Consider the following 27,153-nt stretch of genomic DNA (forward strand, 5'->3'; position numbering starts at 1 on the left):
CTGGGGGAACTCAAACCGAATATCAGTGATAGGTTATTGTTGAGTAATCATCCCTTGATATCACTGCCTTCTCACATCATTTTTCTGATAACTGAAGATATATTGTTGGAGTGCTGGTTAGCCATGTTGGATTTATCCTTCTTTTTGAGGACATATCTTGGCATTTTCATGCATTGTTGACTAGATTTTGATTTTTTTTTACCACACTAGTCATTTTGTTTGGTCAATTCTACAAATATGTGAATGATCATTAACAGAAAGAGAAAATAATTAAATGAAATGAGAATATATGCTTGATAATTAAAGAGTTATTGGAAAATTGATTCAAAAACATTATTTTAATCATATCAAGTAAGTGGAAATGATTTAGTTTCTGTATTCACTATTTATTTAGAATATAAAGCATACATATGTAATATACAACCACTCTGTGAGGACTATTTGCAGGTAAAATTGTAAAATATTAACATTCCCATGTATGAGTCAATAAAGAATGATTCAAAAACATGCAAATAAAAATTACAAAGTTTCTTGAAAAGGATATCATAAGTCAGTGATCCCATAGGAAAGGTGCTATCCTTTGTGATATTATATTGACATCAATTTACTATTAATTATTTCTGCCTCGTTTGCACTTGAGTGTAAGCAATTACTTTAATGAGATGCATTGGTCCAAAATTAAGTAAGTAGAATACAACACCAGTAACAAAGCCTATCCAAACTAACATATGCAAAATCGAGTAAAAGTGCACAATCTCATCCAAATTTCCTATATGCGCAATGATCAGGCATGCTATTTAATGCTCAAGGACAAAAGAGGGCATCTGCCCTTTCATTCAATGCTCAGTTCTCAAAGCGACAGGTTTATTTTTTGTTCACACTTTGAGAAAGCAAAGGTTTCTCATTTTGTGGTCCTTCCATTTCGATATCAGTACCTTCACTTTATGGTATTCTGATGCATTTTGTATCATTCAAAAAAATAGAATTGTTAAAGTGACTGAAGAGATACACACTAAAAAGATTTCAATACAACTGGAAATTCATTTTGCCAGATGACTGGTAGCCCTCCAAAATCGTGATAATTTTAACATCATTCACACTTACATACAGAAATTCACTAGAATCTGAATATTGCTTTAATAAACAATTGACATTTTAAGTCAAACCCCAAAATTGAAGTACACGAATAATGCATGAAGTTTTTTTGCTTGCAAAATAACATTTGTCTAGGGCCTGCACTTTTCAAGTACATGGTATGTTAATCAATCAACACATTTATTCAATATCACATTCAAAAAGTACATTTAAAGTGTGAAATGTGCATGTTTACATTACATTCTCTTTCATTGTGGTTGTTTGAACTGTCATTAATGTCATACAAAGTCTATAAAATGTAATGTTACATTCAAATAAATAAAATAAAGGGCCTGGGATAGTTAAATGCTATAATGGCAAGCATTTTTAATACTTTATTCATACAATAATTTTATTTTTTGCAGGGGCTTCATTAGAAGGTAGGTAACAGTGAGGCACACATTTAGTTAACAAATATGAAAACTTTGGATTCTCAATAGAAGGAATGCAAAGGAGGTTACAGAACATCGTTCTTTAATGACTGAAATCAAGTGAATTAACTTGAAAAGATTCACCAATATAGTCTTCTAAAATCTACTGTGATCGGTAATGTTACATACATATATGCATTGAATAACATATTTATTCAGAATATTTATACATTGTATGTACAATCAAATTTCACAGTTCCACAGGACATCAATCAATATCACAACCTAACTTAGCACAGAACTTTATCAGGGGACGTACAACACACAGGCAAGAGTACAATGTTCCACATGATTCAAAAAATGGATTTGGGTTTCTGGAGTACCCTCAAAACTCTTTGAAGCTTTTGATGTGAATGTTTAATATTTGTACTACTAAAGTTTGCCAAAATTCTTCCAACAACCTCCCTTCAAAAATTATTTCTCAATGTTCATCAGATACGTTCCTTATTTGTTTACAAAGCCCGGTAATTCAACAGAAAACATAAATCATAATTTAGGCAACAAACTGATAATATAATTATTGTAAAAGAGATCCTGTGAAGCAAAAATGCATTTTTTTAAAAATGTGGAATGTGAACTCATTTAATGTTTCCTCATAACTGAAAAGAATTATAGCAATTTATATCATTCGTTGAATCTACCAATACATTTCAGCAAGACAGTGCAATATTTTATCTTAAAGTATTATTTTTCCTCATATACATACAGATTGGCTATAATATATAAATAAATCTTTACCTTCAAAATCAAACATACTCCTATTTTTTGTCTTTAAGTTTAGCAATGATTCAGTAATGTTATTTCTCCATTTTGAATTGTGACATAACATTAAATCATCATATTTTTAGAAAACATACTCAAGCATAAAGATTAAATGAAACAAACAAATATTTTAAAATGGCTGATAGAACTTTACATGTTCAAATGAGAATTGTGATGGAGACACCCTGATAAACAAATAATAACTGCTGACTAAGACTCGGAATTAAACAATGTTCAAGAAAAAAAGGAATGCAAGTATAATAAGCAGTGATAAATAGAGGAACAAACTGAAATGTTTTAATGTAGTTCATGGATAATTGAAATAAGCTGTTAAAAAGATTGATGTGCTAGCAGGCTTCAAAGAGACAATTGTCAAGGAATGAAGCAAAGATGGTTTGAAATGTTTTGTAAATACAGATGTCAATTGGAGAAGAGATATTATTGGTGAAGCATAATATCATGAGCATTAAAGGGTGAATAGCATAACAGAAAAAAAACTGTTGGGAGCAATTTCAGTTAATATGATTGAAATAATGCCAACAAGTAATAATAATTTGGACTCTGCCATAACTGCCAGCTCAGACAGGTAAATGCTTATGCAGAAGTAGAAAAGCTGACATCACATCATCACATGAAAGATAACTAAGATAGGGACACAACACTAATGATTCCATAATGATAGTGAGGGAGATATCTTACATTTTTGGCGAAACATCTTTCAAACAGCAGAACTTTTGTACACCACAAACATGTGGGCAACCACCCAATTTCCCAGCCTCATGCTGATGAACATACTGGAGGCAGAAGCCACATTGCACAGCATACATTAATGTTAACTATTTCAAAACAGGAATTATGAACTAAATCAAGCAATCTGATAACACAAAAGCAACAAAAGCAAATGCTGGAAATGTGAAATAAAAACAAAAATGCTGGAAATACTCAGCAAGTCAGGCAGTATCTGTGAGAGAAACAGGTCTGAGTATTTCCAGGATTTTTTTTGTAGTTTGAACATCCTGTTGATTAGCAAAGAAACATGTAGACATATTTAAATGTTCTAGTGCTCAATTTATGAAACCATTAACTTGGTGCTTAGCTGTAGTAATAATGGCAAATATGTTCCTGGGTTAAATTAACAGAAGAATAAAGTATGAATGTGAAGACATTTATTGCTATTGTCAAAAGCACTGCTTTGAATTGATCTAATGTTCTGTATTGAGTTCTGGACCCCACATTGTAGGAATGGAATCATTCCCATTGATAAGGACACAAGGGCAAATAAAAAGGTAAACTTGGGTATCAAGACTTTAAGTTTGATATATTAAAAATATTGAGTTTGAACAGGAAGATGCCAGTGGTAGTACTAGAGTCAGATACATTAGGTAAAAACAATGACTGCAGATGCTGGAAACCAGATTCTGGATCAGTGGTGCTGGAAGAGCACAGCAATTCAGGCAGCATCTGATGAGCAGCAAAATCGACGTTTCGGGCAAAAGCCCTTCATCAGGAATAAAGGCAGAGAGCCTGAAGCGTGGAGAGATAAGCTAGAGGAGGGTGGGGATGGGGAGAAAGTAGCATAGAGTACAATAGGTGAGTGGGGGAGGAGATGAAGGTGATAGGTCAGGGAGGAGAGGGTGGAGAGGATAGGTGGAAAAGGAGCGAGGCAGGTCGAACAAGTCCGGACAGGTCAAAGGGACAGTGCGGGCTGGAAGTTTGAAACTAGGATGAGGTGGGGGAAGGGGAAATGAGGAAGTTGTTGAAGTCCACATTGATGCCCTTGGGTTGAAGTGTTCCGAGGCGGAAGATGAGGCGTTCTTCCTCCAGGCGTCTGGTGGTGAGGGAGCGGCGGTGAAGGAGGCCCAGGACCTCCATGTCCTCGGCAGAGTGGGAGGGGGAGTTGAAATGTTGGGCCACGGGGCGGTTTGGTTGATTGGTGCGGGTGTCTTGGAGATGTTCCCTAAAGCGCTCTGCTAGGAGGCGCCCAGTCTCCCCAATGTAGAGGAGACCGCATCGGGAGCAACGGATACAATAAATGATATTAGTGGATGTGCAGGTAAAACTTTGATGGATGTGGAAGGCTCCTTTAGGGCCTTGGATAGAGGTGAGGGAGGAGGTGTGGGCACAGGTTTTACAGTTCCTGCGGTGGCAGGGGAAAGTGCCAGGATGGGAGGGTGGGTCGTAGGGGGGCGTGAACCTGACCAGGTAGTCACGGAGGGAATGGTCTTTGCGGAAGGCGGAAAGGGGTGGGGAGGGAAATATATCCCTGGTGGTGGGGTCTTTTTGGAGGTGGCGGAAATGTTGGCGGGTGATTTGGTTTATGCGAAGGTTGGTGCCTTTATTCCTGATGAAGGGCTTTTGCCCGAAATGTCGATTTTGCGGCTCATCGGATGCTGCCTGAATTGCTGTGCTCTTCCAGCACCACTGATCCAGAATCAGATACATTAGGGACATTTGAGCGACTCTTGAATAGGCACATGGATGATAGTAAAATGAAGGGTATGTACGTTAGTTTGATCTTACAGTAGGATAAAATGTCAACACGACATCAAGGGCCAAAAGGCCTGTACTGTGCTCTACTGTTCTACATTCTGGGAAGAGGTTGATTGTGATATCTCCTCTCTCACTTTTTCCAAACTGAAATAGCTCACTGACATGGAATGGGTCAATTTCTATCAGATTTCCCATTCCACTCATTGTATGAGTAACAGAGTTCCAGAAACTCTGGGACAATAACAGAAATGATGTTTATAGCATTTCTCTGAGGTTTTACTAGCTTTTATAGAGTCATAGAGTCATACAGCATGAAAACAGACCCTTCGGATCAACTTGTCCATGCTAATCAATTTTTCCAAACTAGACTAGTTCCACTTACCTGCATTTGGCCCATATCCCACTAAAGACCATAAAACCATAAGATGTAGGAGCAGAAATTAGGCCATTCAGCCCATTGATTCTCCTCCACCATTCAATCATGGCTAATAAGTTTCTCAAGGAGCAGCAAAATCGACGTTTCGGGCAAAAGCCCTTCATCAGGAATAAAATATGGTTTGAACATTAAACATACTCCTATTTTTTGTCTTTAGCAATGATTTCAGTAATGTTATTTCTCCATTTGGAATTGTGACATAACATTAAATCATCATATTTTTAGAAGAAATACTCAAGCATAAAGATTAAATGAAACAAATATTTTAAAATGGCTGACAGAACTTTACATGTTCAAATGAGAATTGTGATGGAGACACCCTGATAAACAAATGATAACTGCTGACTAAGACTCGGAATTAAATAATGTTCAAGAAAAAAAGGAATGCTTTTATTCCTGATGAAGGGCTTTAGCCTAAAACGTCGATTTTGCTGCTCCTCGGATGTTGCCTGAACTGCTGTGCTCTTCCAGCTCCACTAATCCAAAATCTGGTTTCCAGCATTGTTTTTACCTAATAAGTTTCTCAACACATTCTCTTGCTTTCACCCCATAACCCTTAATCGCCTTGATAGTCAAGAACCTATCTATTTCAGCCTTAAATATACTCAGTGATCTGGCTTCCACAGCCTTCTGTGGCAATGAATTCCATCGATTCACCACTCGCTGGCTGAACAAATTTCTCCTTATCTCCATCCTAAAAGATCTTCGCTTTACTCTAAGCTATGCCCTCAGGTCCTAGTCTCTCCTACCAATGGAAACATCTTCCCAATATCTACTCTGTCCAGGCCATTCAGTATTCTGTATGTTTCAATTACATCCCCCCCTCATCCTTCTAAACTCCATCAAGTACAGAAGCAGAGTCCTCAAACATTGCTCATATGTTAAGCTTTTCATTCCTGGGACCATTCTCATGAATATCCTTTGAACACACTCCAAGGTCAGTACATCCTTCCTGAGATATGGGGCCCAATCTGCACACAGTACTCTAAATGTGGTCTGAGCAGAGCTTTATAGAGCCCCAGAAGTACATCCCTGCTTTTATATTCAAGTCCTCTCAAAATAAATGCCATCATTGCATTTGCCTTCTTAACTACTGACTCAACTTGCAAGTTTACCTTGAGAGAATCCTGGACTAGATCTCCCAAGTCTCTTTGCACTTTAGACTTCTGAATTTTTTCCCCATTTAGAAAATAGTCCATGCATCTATTCTTCCCACCAAAGTGCATGACCTCACTTTCCACATTGTACTCCATCTGCCACTTCGTTGCCCACTCTCCTAACCTGTCAAATCCTTCTGCAACCTCTCTGCTTCCTCAATGTTACTTGTCCCTCTACATTCGTTATATTGTCTGAAAACATATCCAGAATGACCTCCGTTCCTTCATCTAGATCGTTAATGTATAAAGTGAAAAGTTGTGGTCCCAACACTGAGCCTTGTGGAACACCACTTGTCACCAGCTGCCATCCTGAGAAGAAGCCTTTTATCCCCACTCTCTGATTTCTTCCAGACAGCCAAGCTTCTATCCATGCTAGCACCTTGCCTCAAACACCATGGGCCCTTATCTTACTCTGTAATCACCTATGCAGCACCTTATCAAAGGCCTTGTTGAAGTCCAGGTAGATAACATCCATTGGTTCTCCTTGGTCTAAACCCTTCCTATTCATAAACTTATCCAAATGTTTTTCAAAATACTGTAACTGTACTTGCACCTATTACTTCCTCTGACAGTTCATTTCACACAACAACCACCCGCTGTGTAAAAAAAGTTGCCCCTCAGGTCCTTTTAAATCTTTCTCCTCTCATCTGAAAAATATGCCCTCTAGTTTTGAACTCCACTACCCGACAGAAAAGGCCTTTGCTGTTCATCTTATCCAACCCCCTTATGATTACAATAAAGGTAAAGTAAAATCCAATGTGAAAAGCTACTCTTTCAATCTTTGGGCTCTCACTTAATGAATTTATTAGATGACAGCTGATGCCTGGGCTGTTAAGACCAGGTAAGACTCAACTTCTCAGAGAGGAGAAATAGAGAGGGGCAAGTGGGGAGGTAATGACCTTGTGGTATAGCTCAACAATAAAAACCCAGAGACCTAGATAATTTTCTGGAGCTTGGGTATGAATCCTGCCATGGTAGATGGTAGAATATGAATTTAATAAGAGTCTGGAATTAAGAGTTTAACCAAGAAATTGTCAATTGTCAAGATTCCAGATTCCAGAATCTCAGCAATATGGTTGGCTTTTAAATGCAATAAGAAATTGGCATTAAATACTGGCTTGGCCGGTGACATCCATATCCCATGAAATAATGATTTTTTAAAAAGTGAAGGAAAATGCATTCAGAAGTAAATAAACAAGAAGGTGAAGTGATCTTCTTTCACACAAAGGACAGAAGTGAAATAAAGGTCATTAAAGTGAGCATTTTCAATATCTATTAGACTGTAAGCATTCCTGAGGAGAAAAAAACCTTATGAGTATGGTAACAATGCTGCTAGACATGACTGATTTAGAAAAACTATACAAATTTGATACATCGGCATCTCGTTTCAGGTCTGAGGTCGCCAGTTTAGCTACATTGAACCTGAACCTTTGACAGAAAGATTCTCCTTCATCCATGACAGTCAATGAAGAATCCTACAGACCTATTTCATTGAGGGTGCTAAAACAGAATGCAATGGCAAGGCAAAGACCTTCATCAACAAATAGTTATTGCTGACTAAGAATTAGAGTCAAATAACATTCAAGGAAAATGAAATGCAAAGTGTAATAAGCAGTGATAAACAGAAAAACAAGCTGAAATGTTTTAAGGTAGGTCATGGATAATTGGTATAAGCTGTCATAAAGATTGATATTTCTACCAGGGTTCAAAGAGGCAATTGTGAAGAAATAAAGTAAAGATGGTGTGAAATGTTTTATAAAGATAGGTATTTAATGGAGAAATGACATTATTGATGAAACATGATATTACAGGCGTATTCATTCAAACATCTAAAAGGCCTAGCATCTATTTTACGTTACAACTAAAGATACACTACTTTTGAGTGCAACATGTTTCACATATCAATGGGGTGCAGGACATTGGTATGTGAATTGAGCCTTACACTTCTTTATGCCAACAGAAAGAGTGCATTGAGATCCAATTTCAATCTGAGTGGTTTTATGGGCTACAGCAATTCTAAGTGGGATGAAATAAAAGCACAGTAAAAATAATATTATGTAGGTAATTTTTTTGTGTGGCTAGCCTATTCAAATGATCAATTTTACATTAGAAATTCAGTACTGCCTGCTAATGGTGCCATGGGCCAGCTTAGGATCAAACTTGTTGTTATATATTTTCCTAACAAACCTGTTCAGAGATAGTGTTACACACCTCGGGAGCAGGTGGGACTTGAAACTAGGTCATCTGGCTTACAAGGTAGGGACACTACCATTCCATCGCAAGAGCACCCATGTTTGTTGTTATAAAAAGGCAGGCTAATGTGCACTGTAAAGAGAAATGCAATGATCGAGCATGAAATCAATTAACAACATCTAGTCAGCCAGAAGATGTTAACAGATTAACTGGCATACATGTCACAGTAGCAAATGAAAAGAGGTAATTTAACCCTGCAATTCTTTGGTAACACTATAGTTGGAATTGGAGACAATTTTGGCACTTTATATTAGAAAAGGCAATTATGATTTGGAAAGAAGGGAAGCATTTATAATTCTGCAATGCAACACATGAAGTGTATACCTTTGAAACAGTTTTGGAGGCAGACCTTGAGAGATGAAATAACCTAACTCCATAAAATACTGAAAGGCATCACTAACATGATAAGAGGGGCAATTCTTTCTTGATTTTGCTAACTTTTATGGAAATGTTGATATGAAAATAAAGTACAGACATTGTTTTATATTAATGCCTACTTTTAAAAAATAATGATCTAGGAATATGTACTGAGTTATCTTAGAGAACCAAAGGATGCACATTGGACTTGAAACATTAACTCTATCTCTCTCCACAGATGCTGCCAGACCCCATTGAGTTTTTCCAGCACTTTCTGCTTTCATTTTAGAAATTTAGGCTGCTCCTCCCAGTCCCACAAAAAATATTGTAGAATTATTTTAGAGATGCCATCTTCTTCATAACTAACCTTTAATAAGTGGAACATTCATGTTGCATAGACCACTCAGTGGGCCCAAAAAACTACCTGATCCATGTGGAGCTGCCCAGTGGAAAGCCCAAGCAAAAACTGAGCAGAAAGGGGACAGTACATCAACCATCTGATGTTGTCTTGAGCAAGAAGGACATGAACTCTTTGCTTGTTTGTTCCTGTTGCAGGCTGTAGAATGTCACTTAACCATTTGCTTGCTATCAATTTTTCAAGTCATTAACATTCCCATTCTAAAAAGAGAAGTGCAATCAGCTGTACAGAAATACATTGTCTACAAAACAAACCAATGAACCTTTCAGTGTTACATTGTCAAGTTCAAAAGCTGCCTGATATCATGGTGTGGAAGCTTCATGGGTTTCAGTAAATGTGAATGCAAGGAAAAATTGATCTTGCCGTCATGGCTTAACTTCTGTTTTTGACAGTTTCTATTTATTCAATGGTTGTGCATCCTACCTGCCACTAGAAGTGAACATAGGTTTACTAATGATGCTCTGGTCTCACCTTGTTTTAACTATATTTGATTTCTATTGAGAATTCATAGGCACTTTTCCAATTATTAGAAACACACCCACTTTAAAAAATTTTGTTGGTGTCTCCAAATATATCTTAAAACAAAATATAATTTTAAATTAATAGTAGCTATAAAAATACTAAACTATAAATTATTTTCCTTCGTTATATTCTGGATAGCCTGGAAAAGAGGACATTGCACGTTAAAGTATTTGCACAGCCACAAAATATTTAATCTTTTGTTCAGTGGATCTTCAAGTTGAAACTTACTTCATTTGATCACTTGAGTCTGCAGTTAAAAACAGAAGTCAGAAACTCAGTTCTGCTGAAAGGGCTTGGTTGTCACTGGTAACATTTCATTTCTCCTTCAGATACTGATGAGCTTGCAGTTTTGTTTCTCAATATTTCTGTTTAGTTTTCTTAAATACAGATGCGTATCTGTTTTTGCTGCTTGTGCCACTTGCTATCTTTACATATATTCTTTATTTGAACCTCGCAAAACGATAATACCAGCTATACACATTTGTCCTCAGCAATAAGCTATGGTAGCTCTGTCTGAATGACTATTTTTCAGTTGAAATCAGCCATTTCTGAGAACCCTGCTGTCTGTACACATTGGATTAATAAACCTTAAATGAAACCCCTGCATTTTTTGATGGATTATGAAATGTTCTAACAGATAATATGGTTTTTCTGTAGCAGCAAAATTACATTTCACCTTCTGTTTTCTCCATGGTGTCTTTTGAGAGGTAGACTACCCAGTAGACCATGTTAAATGCACCAAACGTAACCGGAAAAAGTATGCGAGCATATTTGTCAATTTTGCTTGTTCCACTATTTGCAGGTGAAGCTGGAGGAAGGACTGGAGCAGATGAAGTGGTGGTGGGTGAAGAATGCTTTGAGGTTTGTCCAAATAGTCTAGATGGTAGCAGGTTCTGCTCTAGTGTTGCTCCACATTGGCGATGAACTGGAGTGGGTCTCAATGAGGCTATTGTTGGAGTGCAAGGAGGGGGTGGTGGTGTGCTTCTCACCAATGGCATTGTAGGGGATGCATGTGTGTGCCCAAATTTCCTGGGTGTTGGCACAGAAGAAGGTGAAGCAATAGTTGAGGGAGGTACCTGGCCAATTATAGATGGTCTTGATATCTCACTCTTGCTATCATTCTCCAAGTAATCTTTTTCACTGGCAAGAATATCTGATTGCACCAAGAAGTTCATTCTCTTCCTCAAATTGCCATTTGAATCAGGGTGCTTCAAGAGAATGGAGAAAAAACATTGCCTCAGTAGCTGAAAGTAAGAATTCATGTTGCATCTCATGGCAAAAAATGATTACTTAGAAATAATTTTGTGAATCTAACAGTAATAATATTTATCAGCCTAAATTTCTTCATTGCCAGCTGTTCATCAGGAAAAGCTGAACTATTTAATCACAGAACACTTTAAAATCTGGATTCTAACTTACAATCTCGAGAAAACCAACTTCTCCAATATCTTTTCATTCCCTTTTCAAAACTTTGGAGAAATGACTGAGGTCCAATAGATGTAGGAATTTGCTGTTATACCTTGAAGCAAAGTACACTGCGCACACAATATTTTTCACCCAGTAATTATTGGCTTGCATCAGTCAGTCACAAAGTAGAACTCTGCTCAACAGGTGGTTATAACAACAAAAGACTGAGCAGAACAGTGTTGCTTATGAATAGGAAAGGAACATTTAACTCACCCCCACCGTTTTTGCATACCTATCATCCAAATCCAAATCAACAAAGTTGAACTTCCGCAAATTGACCAGCATTGCATTGAACGCATTGAGAAGAAAGGAAATTACTTTGAATTATAAAAACTTATGCAAACTATGCAAATTGGTTCAGTGGGTGCCTGAAGGTTACAGATCAGAACTCTCCAATGTTGACCTTCAGTCTGCAGACTTAGCTTCTCAACCTGAAGGAAATGCAAATACCCTTGCTTTTCCTTCCTGACTGCTATTATAAAATCATAGGCAAATTGGAGGCTCAGAAAAAAATATGGGAATTTCATAGCAATTGTGTACCATACTGTTTTTCGCTTTAAAATATCTCTGAGGAGGTATAATCAGACTGCACAATATCCACAAGAGAAAGACGCTTTATTTCAAAAGGTGCCTTCAAGAAGCAGAGTTGCATCTTAGGTAATTGATCCCTTTGAGGTTAACTATTATAGTTAACTATCAAACTTTCTAAGTAATGCATACATTCTAATCAGGCAGCTGCACATTTGGAATTTTTCACTTTAACTTCCTGTAATTTTGAATCCTTTTGTAAAAAAAAAAATTGAAGAAAAATTAGAGAACAGATTTCAAAAGCTTTATTCAAGTAAGGATTATAATGATTTTCTTTGAACCACATAGGCTATGTGAGGGTCAGCTGTAACCTAGAGAAGCAAGTCACCCTCCTATGATAGAACATTCCTAATTTTTATTCCATTTATATTAATAGTATAGATGTTGAATGGATTCTACATTAAGTCAGTAAATAACCTCCTGTAATCCAGATAGAATGAAAAATATGACTCCACCTGCATGTGAATGAGTTTGTACAATTGATTATAACTTGAAGAACCTGAGGTTGCAGGGATGATAATAGACTGGAAATAGGCTTACTGCCCCATAAATGTCAATAGACAGCCTATTTCACTTTCATTCACCCAGTGATAAACTGAAATGCCTGCCTCTTTTTAGGCCTTCCTTAAAATGCAAATCAGGGATCTGTAACTAACAAAGCATTGCAAAGTTTCTGAAGGTTTGTAGCTCAGGTTGAGGTTTGCTCACTGAGCTCTAGGTTTGATATCCAGACATTTCATTACCTGGCTAGGTAACATCATCAGTGGCGACCTCCAAGTGAAGCGAAGCTGTTGTCTCCTGCTTTCTATTTATATCTTTCTCCTGGATGGGGTTCCTGGGGTTTGTGGTGATGTCATTTCCTGTTCATTTTCTGAGGGGTTGATAGATGGTATCTAAATCTATGTGTTAGTTTATGGCGTTGTGGTTGGAGTGCCAGGCCTCTAGGAATTCTCTGGCATGTCTTTGCTTAGCCTGTCCCAGGATAGATGTGTTGTCCCAGTCGAAATGGTGGTTTTTTCATCCGTGTGTAGGGCTACGAGGGAGAGAGGGTCGTGTCTTTTTGTGGCTAGCTGGTGTTCATGTATCCTGGTGGCTAACTTTCTTCCTGTTTGTCCTACGTAGTGTTTGTGGCAGTCCTTGCATGGAATTTTGTAGATGACATTGGTTTTGTCCATGGTTTGTACTGGGTCTTTTAAGTTTGTTAGTTTTTGTTTGAGAGAGTTGGTGGGTATGTGTGCTACTAGGATTCCGAGGGGTCTTAGTAGTCTGGCTGTCATTTCTGAAACTTCTTTGATGTATGGTAAGGTGGTTAGGGTTTCTGGCTGTGTTTGGTCTGCTTGTTGTGGTTTGTTCTTGAGGAATCTGTGCACTGTATTTGAGTATCCGTTCTTCTTGAATACGTTGTATAGGTGGTTCTCCTCTGTTTTCCGACACATCTGTCCTGGGACAGGCTAAGCAAAGACCTGCCAGAGAATTCCTAGAGGCCTGGCACTCCAACCACAACACCATAAACAAACACATAGATCTATCAATCCCTCAGAAAACGAACATGAAATGACATCACCACAAACCCCAGGAACCCCATCCAGGAGAAAGATATAAATAGAAAGCAGGAGACAACAGCTTCGCTTCACTTGGAGGTCGCCACTGATGATGTTACCTAGCCAGGTAATGAAACGTCTGGATATCAAACCTACAGCTCAGCGAGCAAACCTACACCCTAACAAAGGATTGCCATGGCCACTGGAAGCTAAAGGTGGCTGGAGCGACTTCTGCTGAAAACTGTAATCCAGTCTGCTGCATCCTCATCCTCTTCATTTCAATGAGCAAAACCTATCCTGAATGTACCTTATTACTAATAGGGTAACCTTGGAAATAAAAACAGAACATGCTGGGGAAACTTAGCAGATGTACCAGCATTTTCTCCATGTGAAGCAAAATTAATGTTTCAAATCTAAAATGACTCTTCTGTAAATTTTTCTCTGGACTGATCATATTTCCTGATGTTTGGAAAAATACATTTGGAATGCCACTGGGTTTGACTGAAATGAGTCTGGGTTGTGGTCACAGCCTTAATGAAAGACCATTACCATGCTCCTCATTCAAAACCCATGCAGAAGTTAAAATGAACTCTGCTAAATGTTTGTGTCTGTGTACAGAAATATCATAAAGAGATCATCAGAAATATCATGCATTTTGAAGTCATAGTATAACTGTGCAGCCCCAATGCATTGACTGATTTCATATGTAGGATTTACTTTTGAAAGCAAATAATTTTCAATGAACCATGACCTAGTTTTAAAACATCTACTAAGGTTACCTTGATATCAAACTGGTCAAATACCACAAGGAAAAATAAAATAGATATCTAAATGCATCAATAGGAGACTGCTTTTCATGAAAATAATTGAAACTGACTATGTGTAGACATTAAGTCAGAAATTCAAAATTCGAAACAAAATGGATGTACTGAATAAATATGTTCTGGTCGCTTTTACAGGGACATGGCTGTAGGATTAGGACCTGACTCTTGAAGGGTATAGGACATTTAGGAATGTTGGGAAACTAGGAAACAGTGGAGGGATGGCTTTGTTAGTTAATGATGACGTTCACACAATGGAGAGGGAAGAACTCAATTCAGGAAATCAAGATGTGGAAACTGGTGGAGGAGATACAAAATGATAAAAACCAAATCACTTGTAGGGATGATGCAGAGGGCTCCCAACAAGAACCATAGAATGAGGTAAGGCATAAAGGAATAAATAATGAGAAATTGTCCATCATGGTTGTTCACTGGGCAAGTGTAATTTGATCCCATTCTCATGCATTACTAAAAGATTGCTGCTCACTCAGCACTCTTTGTCACTGACATTTAGTCTGCACTGTCAGGTCATTCACCAAAGAGTTTTGCTGTTTAAACAATATCAGTTAAAGATTCCTGAATGAGTTCAAGTAAGTTTGACTGCTCAATTGTGTTCTCAGTACTGACATTTCTCACTAACTTAGCTCAGTTTTATCTTCTGATCTGACTGCCATGATAACAGGAATGTTTTCCAGACTTGCCAATCCTGTATGATCACAGATTCTACAATGAGTGAGAAGATCTTCAATCTCGTTTTAAGATCTTTAGCCAGCATACTGTTACCGAGCTCTGGCTTTAAGCCATAAGTATCCCCAGTGGATTCTTTCCAATGCATCTTCCAGAAAAGACATTGAAATAACTTGTCCCCTGCCATACTTTAGCAAGTCACCTCAGATGGTGTAATGTTGCTGGTGATCATTACGTTCTCAGCCAGGTCAATGGACTCTTGGTCTGGCCATCCTTCAACCAGTCAATGGTAACAAACTGCGGTCGAACCTCTTTTTTCTCATTTGTGGGATGTGGGCATTACTGGCTGGCCAGCATTTAGCAACCATCCCAAGTTGCCCTGAAAAAAGTGGTGGTGAGCTGCCTTCTTGAACTGCGACAGTTCACTTGCTGTGGGTTGACCCACAACGTTCTCAGGAAGGGAATTCCAGGATTTTGACCCAGCGACAGTGAAAGAACGGCGACATATTTCCAAGTCACAACGGTGAGTGACTTGGATGGTAACTTGAACATGGTGGTGTTCCCATATATTTGCTGCCCTTATCCTTCAGGATGGAAGTGGTTGTAGGTTTGGAAGGGACTGTCTGAGGATCTTTGGTGAATTTCTGCAGTGTATCTTGTGGATAATGCACACTGTTGCTACTGAGCATTATAGGTGGAGGGAATGGATGCTTGTGGATGTAGTGCCAATCAAGGCTGCTTTGTCCTGGATGATGTCAAGCTTCCTCAATGTTGTTGCGGCTGCAATCCCCTGGGCAAGTGGGGAGTATTCCATCATACTCCTGACTTATGTCTTGTAGATGATGGACACGCTTTGAGGAGTCAGGTGGTGAGGTACTCACCACAGTATTCCCAGCCTCTGACCTGCTTTTGTAGCCACTGTGTTTATGTGGTGAGTCCATTGAGGTTCTGGTCAATGATGACCCCCAGGATGTTGATCGTGGGAGATTCAGTAATGGTAACACCATAGAATGCCAAGGGATAGTGGTTAGATTGTCTCTCATTCATGACGGTCATAGCCTGGCATTTGTATGGCGCAAACGTTACTTGCCACTTGTCAGTCCAAGCCTGGATATTGTCCAGATCTTGTTGCATTTGGATATGGACTGCTTCAGTATCTGAGGAGTTCTAATTGGTGCTGAACATTCTACAATCATTGGCAAGCATCTCCACTTCTGATCTTATGATGGAGGAAGGTCATGGCTGAAACAGCTGAAGGTTGTTGGACCGAGTACACTACCCTGAGGAACTCCTGCAGAGATGTCCTGGAGCTGAGATGGCTGACCTCTAAAAACCACGACCATCTTCCAATGTGTCAGGTATGACTCCAACTAGTAGAGAGTTTGCCCCCTGATACCAATTGATTCCTTGATGCCACACTCGGTTGAATGTGGCCTTGATGTTAAGGTCTGTCACTCTCACCTCACCTCTGGAATTTAGCTTTTTTGTCCATGTTTGAACCAAAGCTGTAATGAGGTCAGGAGCTGAGTGGCCCTGGCTGACCTCAAACTGGGCGTCACTGAGCAGGTACTGTTTGATAGCACTGTTGATTACACCTTCCATTACTTTATTGATGATCATGAGTAGACTGAGGGGTTGATAGATGAAATCCATTGTTTGTTTATGGCGTTGTGGTTGGAGTGCCAGGCCTCTAGGACCTCTCTGGCATGCCTTTGCTTAGTCTGTCCCAGGATGGATGTGTTGTCCCAGTCGAAATGGTGGCTTTTTTCATCCATGTGTAGGGCTACGAGGGAGAGAGGATCGTGTCTTTTTGTGGCAGGTTGGTGTTCGTGTATCCTGGTGGCTAACTTTCTTCCTGTTTGTCCTACGTAGTGTTTGTGGCAGTCCTTGCATGGAATTTTGTAGATGACGTTGGTTTTGTCCATGGGATGTACTGGATCTTTAAAGTTTGTTAGTATTCAATAAGAACAGATACTCAAAAAATACAGTGCGCAGATTCCTCAAGAACAAACCACAACAAGCAGACCAAACACAGCTAGAAACTCTAACCACCTTACCATACATCAAAGAAGTTTCAGAAATGACAGCCAGACTACTAAGACCCCTTGGAATCCTAGTAGCACACAAACCCACCAACACTCTCAAACAAAAACTAACAAACTTAAAAGACCCAGTACATCCCATGGACAAAACCAACGTCATCTACAAAATTCCATGCAAGGACTGCCCAAACACGACATAGGACAAACAGGAAGAAAGTTAGCCACCAGGATGCCACAAAAAGACACGATCCTCTCTCCCTCGTAGCCCTACACACGGATGAAAAAACCACCATTTCGACTGGGACAACACATCTATCCTGGGACAGGCTAAGCAAAGACATGCCAGAGAATTCCTAGAGGCCTGGCACTCCAACTACAACGTCATAAACAAACACATAGATCTAGATACCATCTATCAACCCCTCAGAAAACGAACAGGAAATGCCATCATCACAAACCCCAGGAACCCCATCCAGGAGAAAGATATAAATAGAAAGCAGGAGACAACAGCTTTGCTTCACTTGGAGGTCGCCACTGATGATGTTACCTAGCCAGGTAATGAAACGTCTGGATATCAAACCTACAGCTCAGTGAGCAAACCTACACCCTAAGTGTTGTAACTTTATTGGAATGGATTGGCTAGGGGAGCAGCAAGTTCTGGAGCACATGTCTTCAGCATGTGATGATGCTGCTCCTTTAACAAAGTTATGTTGTCGTTTGTTTTTTTCAACAGTGTTGTATGAGGCAGGAGTTGCCAAGGTTTGGATAGGTTTTAGGGTCAATTTGGTTACAGCTAACAGATACTGCCTTAGGAAAAGGCTTTCAAGTTTTTAAAATGAAAAACACTTGTGCAATGAAAGGGGAGTGGCTAGTTCTCCCAGCTAAGCTTTTCTCTGGTTTGGGTTGGTTTGGTTTAGGTTTTAGCAGTCTGGTTGTTCAGAGAAAGCAGTCAATCCATTTTGAGGCAGCTGGTCAAAAACACAGCTACATGGCAGAAGGTGTTCCATGCTGAATCTCTCTACCGTCTCTCTCTGTGAATATTCAGCCTTATTTGCTTGACTCTTCCATCATTGAGGATGGGGATTATTGTGGAGTCTTTTCCTTCAGTTGTCCACCATTCACAACTGGATGTGGCAGGACTGCAGAGCTTAGATCTAATTATTGGTTGTGGGATCACTTAGTTCTGTCTATCACTTGCTGCTTATGCTGTTTGACATGCAAGTAGAGTTATTTGGTGGCTTTACCAAGGTGACACCTCATTTCCAGGAATGCCCTCCTGTACTCTCCATTGAACCAGGGTTGATCCCATGGCTTGTTGTTAATGGTTGAGTGTGGGACACAGATTTTGCTGGATGTTAATGCACACCATGCCTCATGGATGCCCAGCTTTGAGTTGCTAGATCTGTTTGAAATCTGTGCTGGATAGCTCAGTGACAGTGCCACACAACACGATGGAGGTTCTTCTCGATGTGAAGGCGGGACTTTGTCTCCACAAGGACAGTGCGGTGGTTGCTCTTACCGATACTGTCATGGATAGATGCATCTGTAGCCAGCAGATTGGTGAGGATGGGATCAAGTATGCTTTTCCCTCTTGTTAGTTCTCTCACCTCCTGCTGTACACCCAGTCTAGCAGCTATATCATTTTAGAGCTGATCAGCTTGATCAGTATTACTGCTGCTGAGCCACTCTTGGTGGTGGACATTGAATTCCTACATCCAGAGTACATTTTGTGCCCTTGCCATCCCCACTGCTTCTTCCAAGTGTTGTCCAACATGGAGAAATACTGGTTCATCAGCCAAGGGAGGACAGTCCATGGTAATCAGTGGGACGTTTCCACGCCCATATTTAACCTGAAGCCATGAGACTTCATGGGGTGCGGAGACAATGTTGAAGACTCCCAGAGCAATTTCCTCCCAACTGTATACCACTGTGCTGCCATCTCTGCTGGGTCTGTCCTCCTGGTGGGACAGGACATATCCAGGGATGGCAATGGTGGCATCTGGAATGTTGTCTGGAAAATATGATTCCATAAGGATGACTATGTCAGGCTGTTGCTTGACCAGTCTGTGAGACAGCTCTCCCAATTTTGGCACTAGCCCCCAGATGTTAGTGAAGAGGACTTTGAAGGTCAACAGGGCTGCCTAGGTCAATGCCGGGTAATCTGTCAGGTTTCATTTCTTTGAGACTTTGCAGCAATTGGTATAACTGAATGGCTTGCTGGGCAATTGACAGTTAACCATGTTGCTATGGATCTGGAGTCACATGAAGGCCAGATCAGATGAGGATGGCAGATCCACAGACCCAATATACCGACCACTGCAGCCGTCAGCTGGAACTGACAACCGGAAGTGGCAGATTCAAACCACTACAAATGCTGGAGGAAAGCTCACAGAAGCGCTTCACAGGAGGCTCCCAAGCACTGAGGATGTCACCTAGACAGGGGACGAAACGTCTGCAACACAAATTCCCAGCTCGGCAAACAGAACCACAACAATCACAATAATGATTGTTGTCAATATGCAGTTAGGAAAGGAAATCTGTCACCTTTACATGATGTGAACATTTTAGGACCCAAATCCACACTAACTGCCCTCAGAAATGGTCTATGAAGCCAGTCAGTCCTAGGGCATTTAGAGATGAGCAATAAGTATTGGCCCAGCCAGCAACATCCACATCTCATGAATGAAAGAAGAAAAGCCTCCATTGACATAAACAGGTTCGGTGTATCTTTGATCATTTGCATCACCAATTTCACTTTAAATGGCTCAGTTATCTTTTCTAGAGGAGATTGTAGTATTGTATTAAGCTCTTTGCATGCGTAGTCTGATCATTTTCTGCAAATCAGTAACGATGTGCCACTTTTGCACTTAAGGATTAATTTTGAGGCAGTGCTGTATCTTAAGAACTCTTGCCTCAATGAAGTTCAATCAAGGCTTTCATCAGTTTTTCACATTCAACTTCATTGAACAACAAGAAAAGCAATGGAAGAACAAACTGGACAACTGCATTTGCAGTTGGGATTAAACTAGGGATGCTTGCCTCTCTTGACCTGGGGAATGATGCTAAGAGACCTTAGGGTACAGGTTCATTGTGCCTTGAAATTGGACTCACAGGTAAACATGGTAGTGAAGAAGGCATTTGGTATGCTTGCCTTTATTGGCCAATGCACTGAGTATAGGAGTTGGGAAGTCATGTTGCACATTTGGAGGGTTTAAGCTATAAGATGAGCTAAATAGGCTGGGGCTAATTTCCCTGGAGTTTTGAAGGCTGAGGGGTGACTTCATACAGGCTTATAAAATCCTGAGGGGAATGGATAAGCTGAATAGATAAGGACTTTTCCTGGGGTGTGGAGTCCAGAATGAGAGGGCATAGGTTTAAGGTGAGAGGTGAAAGATTTAAAAGGGACCTAACGGACAGTAGTTTCACGCAGAGGGTGGTGTGTGTATGGAATAAGCTGCCAAAGGAAGTGGTGGAGGGTGGCATAATTACAACATTTAAAAGACATCTGGACTGGTACATGAATAGGAAGGATTTAGAAGGAAATGGGCTAAATGCTAGCAAATGGGACTGGATTTATTTCAGACGTCTGGTCAGCATGGTTGAGTGTGATGGAAGGGTCTGTTTCTGTGCTGTACAACTCTAAGACTCTCTAGTGTTCTGTACATTGCTGAATTTGAATCCGCTGGATACTATTATATCTTCATCCATTGCTTCTAAATGTGCTGATTAATGTTATTACCACTAATCTTTAACATTCTATATCATTGTACTATGACTTGCAATCTGCAGTTCCTTAAATTCATATCCACCAATGCAGTTTTAAATTAAATAATAGTTGAATTTGTTAGGTTATGTGCATTTATCCTTTTATTGGTTAGTCTTTTTAAAAATTCTTATAGTTGTACATTGTTATAATTATTTCATGGGATGTCATTATTGTTAGCTGGGCCAGAGATTATGCCTATCCATAGTTATCCTTGAGAAGGTGGTGGTGAGCTGCCTTCCTGAACCACTGGCTGAAGTCCATTTTCTGTAGGAAAGCCTACAATTAGAGAGAGAATTCCAGGACTTTAACACAGTGACACTGAAGGAATGGCAATATACTTCCAAATCACAATGGTGAGTGTCTTGGGATTTGCAGTGATTGTATTCCAATGTATATATTGCCATATCCTTCAAGATGGTAGTGAGCACTGATTTGGAAGATAATATTAAAAGGAGTCTTGTGAATTTCTACATCGAATTTTGTAGATGGTACACACTGCTGCCACTTAGCATAAATGGTGGAAGGAGTGAATGCTTGTGGATATGCTGCCAATCAAAATGGCTGTTTTAGTCTGGATGGTGCATTTTGCATGTTGTCAGTTACAAAAGCAAATCAGGAGAATTTCACCACACTCCTGACTTGAACATGGGGACATGCTTTGAGCAGTCAAGAGATGAGTTACTCACTGTACGATTGCTAGCTTCTGACCTGCTATTTTGGGCACTATAACCATTTAGATTGGCCAGTTCAGTTTCCAGTAAAAGGTAATGCCACCCTTACCCCAGATTGTTGCTAGTGAGGGATTCAGTAATGGTAACATCACTGAATGTCAAGGGAGGATGGCTAGATTCGCTCTTGTTGGAGATGGTCACTGCCTGGCATTTATGTTCTACAAATGTTACTTGCCACTTGTCAGTCTAGGAGAAAGTGAGGACTACAGATGCTGGAGAGTCAGACATGAAAAGTGTGGTGCTGGAAAAGCACAGCAGGTCAGGTAACAGGATAAAGGGCTTATGCCTGAAACATTGACTCTCCTGCTCCTTGGATGCTGCCTGACCTGCTGTACTTTTCCACTGCCACATTCTCGACTTGTCAGTCTAGACCTGGATATTGTGTAGGTCTTACTGCATATGGACATGGACTGCTGCAACAATTAGTGCAGTGTGCAAAGAGTGTATCACTGCAACTCTGCATCAATGTTTTCAATAAACCTTAAATTATATTAATTGCACTTCTGTAGTAGTTGTCTACTTGCAAGCATATTTAAATTTGTTCCTTTGTAATATTGTATCTCTGTACTGCTTACTGGGTTTTCTCATCGTCTTTAATGGTCAGAATGGAGGTAACCTATTCTAGGGTTTTCCAACCTTCTGCAGCCAAGTTGGAGTTTCAGCCATTTTTCCCAATGTAAAATGGATGTTTTCTTGCCTTTCACAGTCTAAACCACCAGCTCGTCTTTTCCATAAACCTTTAAATAATGCTCTCCGATTGCGGATTTTTAAACCTGCCCAGCAAGACTGTGGCTTAATGGGAGTCCCAGTAATTTTACTTCATTAACTCATCCTGGCCTTTCCTTTCCTGCTAGGATTTTTGTCACTAAATTGTTAAACAAATTCTGAAGTTTTCCAGAAACGGAGGCCCTGATTAAGACACTGATGAACATTGCTGGCACTGGAATGGAGGTGTGAATTCTGGATCAGGGTACGATCCTTTTTTTTCCCTATTGATGCAAGATAACTTCACATCAGGTTGAGAAAATCTGGCCATAGCTTTTCGTGACACACTTGTAAACTCATTAAGTAGGCAAATATCACAAAATTCAACAGCCACAACACGTACAAGTAACAGCACAACCATTGCTTTAGAAATTATCCATCTTTTAAAATTAAGACTTGCACTATTCTGTATCATTCTCTTAACAATTGATATCAAGGTTACCTGAATCACAACCTCTGAGGCAGACACTGTTTTTATTGGAGTCAGTGGAGATGTAGCAGGCGGCTTGGCAGCCCTTTTTTTGGCTTTTTCGGCTTGTATATTTGTGAAGTAGTTAACAGCAGCAAATTCGATCAGAGCAGAGAACACAAATGCAAAGCAAACTGCAATGAACCAGTCCATGGCTGTAGCATAGGAGACCTTTGGCAGAGAGTGTCTAGCACTGATGCTCAGTGTTGTCATAGTTAGAACTGTTGTTATACCTTCAATGGAGAAAATACATTATTTTATTCAAAAACAGGAATATAAGCAGGCACTTCAAGCTCAAAAAACAGAAACATTACACAAGTACATTTTAGCAATATGTCCATACAAATAAACCATTCTTCTGTTTCAGCTATCTTTTTTTTAATTTGTACAGTTTAGGAAAAGAGATCTTGATGAAGAATATTCCAATTGTGAACTTTAAACTTTTGTCAGGATATTCAAGCCAAAATGATGGCATAGAAAATAACCTGGAGCTTAAACATGTTCGGACATTCAGTATAATGACAATGTTTACAATGGCACAGACTATTGGAGGGTTCACCATTCAAACAAGTGTAAACCAGATATCAAAATATTCGAGAGCTTGCAGACTCTGTGTGCATTTGTCAACAGAAATGCCATCCACCCTCCCAGCTCTGGTCACTATCATATTAGTTTAGGCATAGCAGATTGAAGCTCCTGTCCATCCTCTCTTAAGCCTAGCTTGTGGGGTCAATTGCAAACTTATGAACAACCACCAGCTTCAGCAAGTGATTAAAAAGAGCAGTCGAGCCATCCGAAGCCACCATCCTCCAAAGGTGAAATAGAGAACCTTGTGCAGCGCAATAGATTTGGCTAGTGTATTGACAGCAGTTGATAGCAGATCTTCACCTGCTTCTGTGTCAGAAGGTTGTTTTACTTTCTAAAACTTCATCTCAGTTTTCAGTTCAGCTCAGAGTACTACACTCTTCATTGCATACTCCATCCGTTTGTGCCAAGTGGTGAAATGGAAGAGGCCTGATGAAGTAACACCAGAGTGAAATATCTCTGCACCCCATCACCAATCACTTCTTATTTACAAATGTATAGCCTATGACAATCACACTGCCTCTCACTGAGTGGCCATCACCATTCAGGGGGCCCAAAACCCCTGACATTCAGCTTTTAATGCTAGCCAGGGCTCGCTGATTGGACAAGGCTAGCAGCCCCTATCAGGCAACTCATATTCTCTGAGGTCCAGCTGGCTGACCACTTTAAAATCACTGTACAGAGTTATCTGGGAGCTGACAGGAGCAGAGGTAAATCATCCTGCTGCATCCAGACTACACTGCTGCCAGATTATCTCAGCATGCACAGCATAATCAACTGTGGGATGCTTTTTTGCAACTAACAAACACTATTGTAATAATGGGGTTGGCATTCTTGCTGTTGCTCATTTCTTCTCAGCCAGATGTAGTAGTTATCAAAGCCCTCCAGACCCTACCCCATTATTCCCTTATGCCATATGCTCTATGCACCATCCATGTCAAGTCATGTCAACCCATGCCCTCCATGCCATCCTATGTTCGTATACACATACTCAACAGTTCTTCAAACTCGCCATTCAATTCTAAACTCCTCTACCCATCCCAAATGTGCCTATGTGAACAACTTCCACAGTACCCACAGAATTAGTCCTGCAAAGCCCCTCTGTCATCACATGCCCTTATGCCAACAACCAATGACTTCATATCATCATTAATTCCAATGCTCTATTGGCCATCACCATCATCCAGCAGAGTCTCTATTCCCCCCATACTAGAATTCACACAAATTTAGCCCTATAAAGCTCCTAAGACACTCAAAGCCCCAATGCCATCACTCTGACCATTATGCAAACTTCTGGTAACACATGATTATCACTAACTCACCCACAAACATTTGCCCTTTCCTCTCCACGCTAACTCATCTAGTTTCCACTATGGGCAAGCCTTAGTGTCTATTCTGACTTAAGATCAAGTTATTGTATCTATTGATGGAATCAATATTTAAAAACATTTGCACCGATTAAAAAAAATCTATTGAAATTATTTCACCTAAACTATTATGAAAACAAGCATTTCATTGAGCAGATTAGTGCAATATTAAAGCAAACATGTCATGTAAGTGGTTACTGTCTTATGAAAATATTACCAGTGTAAAACTGCTTGGTACTGTTCATCAATGTACTCATTTGACATGAACCCCATTGTGGAAATGATCGGCTGGGAAATCAGTCTTGCAGCAGAAATCCTGTATTGGTTTATGCCAATGGGTACACTGAAATAACTAGCTTTTTCAAAACAAAATTTCTACAATTATTACTACTCAGCTCTTTGACATTATTGCTGAAAATGTGTTGCTGGAAAAGCGCAGCAGATCAGGCAGCATCCAAGGAACAGGAGAATCAACGTTTCGGGCATAAGCCCTTCTTCAGGAAAGCCTGTTCTCTGGATGCTGCCTGACCTGCTGCGCTTTTCCAGCAACACATTTTCAGCTCTGATCTCCAGCATCTGCAGACCTTACTTTCTCCTCTTTGACATTATTAACAACTTTAACTGTACTTTGGAAGCTTTGATAATTCTTTAACAACTTGCAAGTCCCAATGAGTTTATGCTTTTTATGGACATAAAAATACAAACACTGAAGAAAATGAGAAGATTTGACAATCTTGTGGCCAGAAATCTGTTATTAATGGAAAATTACAAGTGCACATCCTGTGCATATTAGACCATACACGTAGAGTAAAGCCTTGTTCAGAATGTAACAAGGATTTACTCAGAAGAGGAGCCTAGATGAACAAAAGGAAGTTGCAAATCAAATAGTAAATCACAATGTTCACATGCTACTGATTATTCTTAAGCCATCAATGCCAGTTAATGAGAATGTCAGAGTACATGAAAAACAAATGAAATCACAAAGTGACAATATAAAGCAAAGACATAAATGAACAGGCAGAAGGGAATTACGAATTGAGGCTAGAGATTAGACTCAGGTAAACTGACCAAATCACATGCACAATGTGCACCATCTATGTCTGGCCCTTTACCAATGTTTATCTCAGTTTAGATTAAAGACTCTTGATAGCAAGTAGGCCATAATACTTTAAGAGGATGTGAAGAGGATATAGTTCATTTGCTAATGAGTGATACTGATCATCCACTTCATCAGGTTGATGACACAGAAACACAACTACAGCTTCTTAGCAAATGTAAATCAAAAAGACTTTTATGTCCCAAAAACTATTTATGTTCTTAGAGAAAACAGACATTTTAAACTTTAAGAGATAACTTGACAGCATGGTTTTTGTTTAGAATGATTTAATTGAAAATAAGGTCTATCATTGAAAAGACATGACATTGTACTCAATGGTATAAATGCTCTGGGTTTGCTTAGTTAATATTGTTCACTGATCCTTGTAAACCTGCTTGATTACTTAAGCCTGTGGATGAAGTGAGGGAGTTAAGACACTGACTCCAGACATTGAACTCCAGAAAGGGTCTGGGCTCTGAACTCTAAACATGTGTATGTTGAAGCTCCTGCAAATTCTGAGATATTTTAAGAAATGTAAATAAACTGTTTGGATTTAAAACTAGATTCATCTCTATATCTCTCAGTGACAAACAAGATGCACAGCAAAGTGGCAAATGATAATACTCCTCGTCCTAAACCTAACCCTCAAATATTCTTTATCATAGATAACATTTACATCAATAATTTTAACCAATTGAATAATAAACAAATAGTATTTTATAGTGGAGTGCCTATAACTACAAAATATATTCTTTGAATAAGATCAATCTAAGCCTAAATTTCAAATACATTCCATGTCCCTGAATGAACAGGGACTTGAAGAATACAAATAAAAACAAATAAAGAAAAAATATAAAAGTAAAAGGCTTGAATAATGTCTCTAGGTTTCACTTCTCACATTATTTTCTAGCAAAATGGCTTATTCATAAGTAATGTTTCAAACCGATTACTGAGTCTAATTTTCTAATCCCGTATTAATTGATAGTTTTAATGGCACATTTAAGTATCCAGTTCCAAACTTCAGATCAAATTTATTCCATTCAAAATTATTTTGTGGAGAAATTAAGCATCTTATGACAAAAAATAAATGTCTGCTAATTCACAAAGCAATGATTTGCAATACTATGATTTTGAGGGTTTGGTATTTATTCAAATTTTAATGTAAATAGCCTTAGGTAGTCAGGGACTAAATAGCAGAGGTTTTGCATGAACTTTATTTAAATAGCTGATTTTAAATCAACTTCAGAAATCTTGAAGTCATATTAATT

General features: G+C 39.3%; 1 protein-coding gene across 6 annotated transcripts in view; it reads right to left on the bottom strand.

Annotated features, from left to right (window-relative positions):
* Positions 1–365: 365 nt before the first annotated feature.
* The window catches only part of gabra4 (gamma-aminobutyric acid type A receptor subunit alpha4), a 66,337-nt gene continuing 39,549 nt past the window's right edge, over positions 366–27,153 (bottom strand). For all 6 annotated transcript variants that reach the window (XM_043691699.2, XM_043691681.2, XM_043691716.2 and 3 more), the window contains exons 9-10: positions 22,811–23,070; positions 366–11,168 (exon numbers count right to left, since the gene is read on the bottom strand). In XM_043691699.2, coding sequence (XP_043547634.2) covers positions 10,626–11,168; positions 22,811–23,070 — 803 coding nt within the window. In that variant the 3' untranslated portion in view covers positions 366–10,625. The remainder of the gene's footprint in view (positions 11,169–22,810; positions 23,071–27,153) is intronic.

The sequence above is a fragment of the Chiloscyllium plagiosum genome, unplaced genomic scaffold (genome assembly GCF_037043375.1).
Source record: "Chiloscyllium plagiosum isolate Xiang-an unplaced genomic scaffold, Cpla_swu_hap1 HiC_scaffold_1, whole genome shotgun sequence".
Classification (NCBI taxonomy): domain Eukaryota; kingdom Metazoa; phylum Chordata; class Chondrichthyes; order Orectolobiformes; family Hemiscylliidae; genus Chiloscyllium; species Chiloscyllium plagiosum.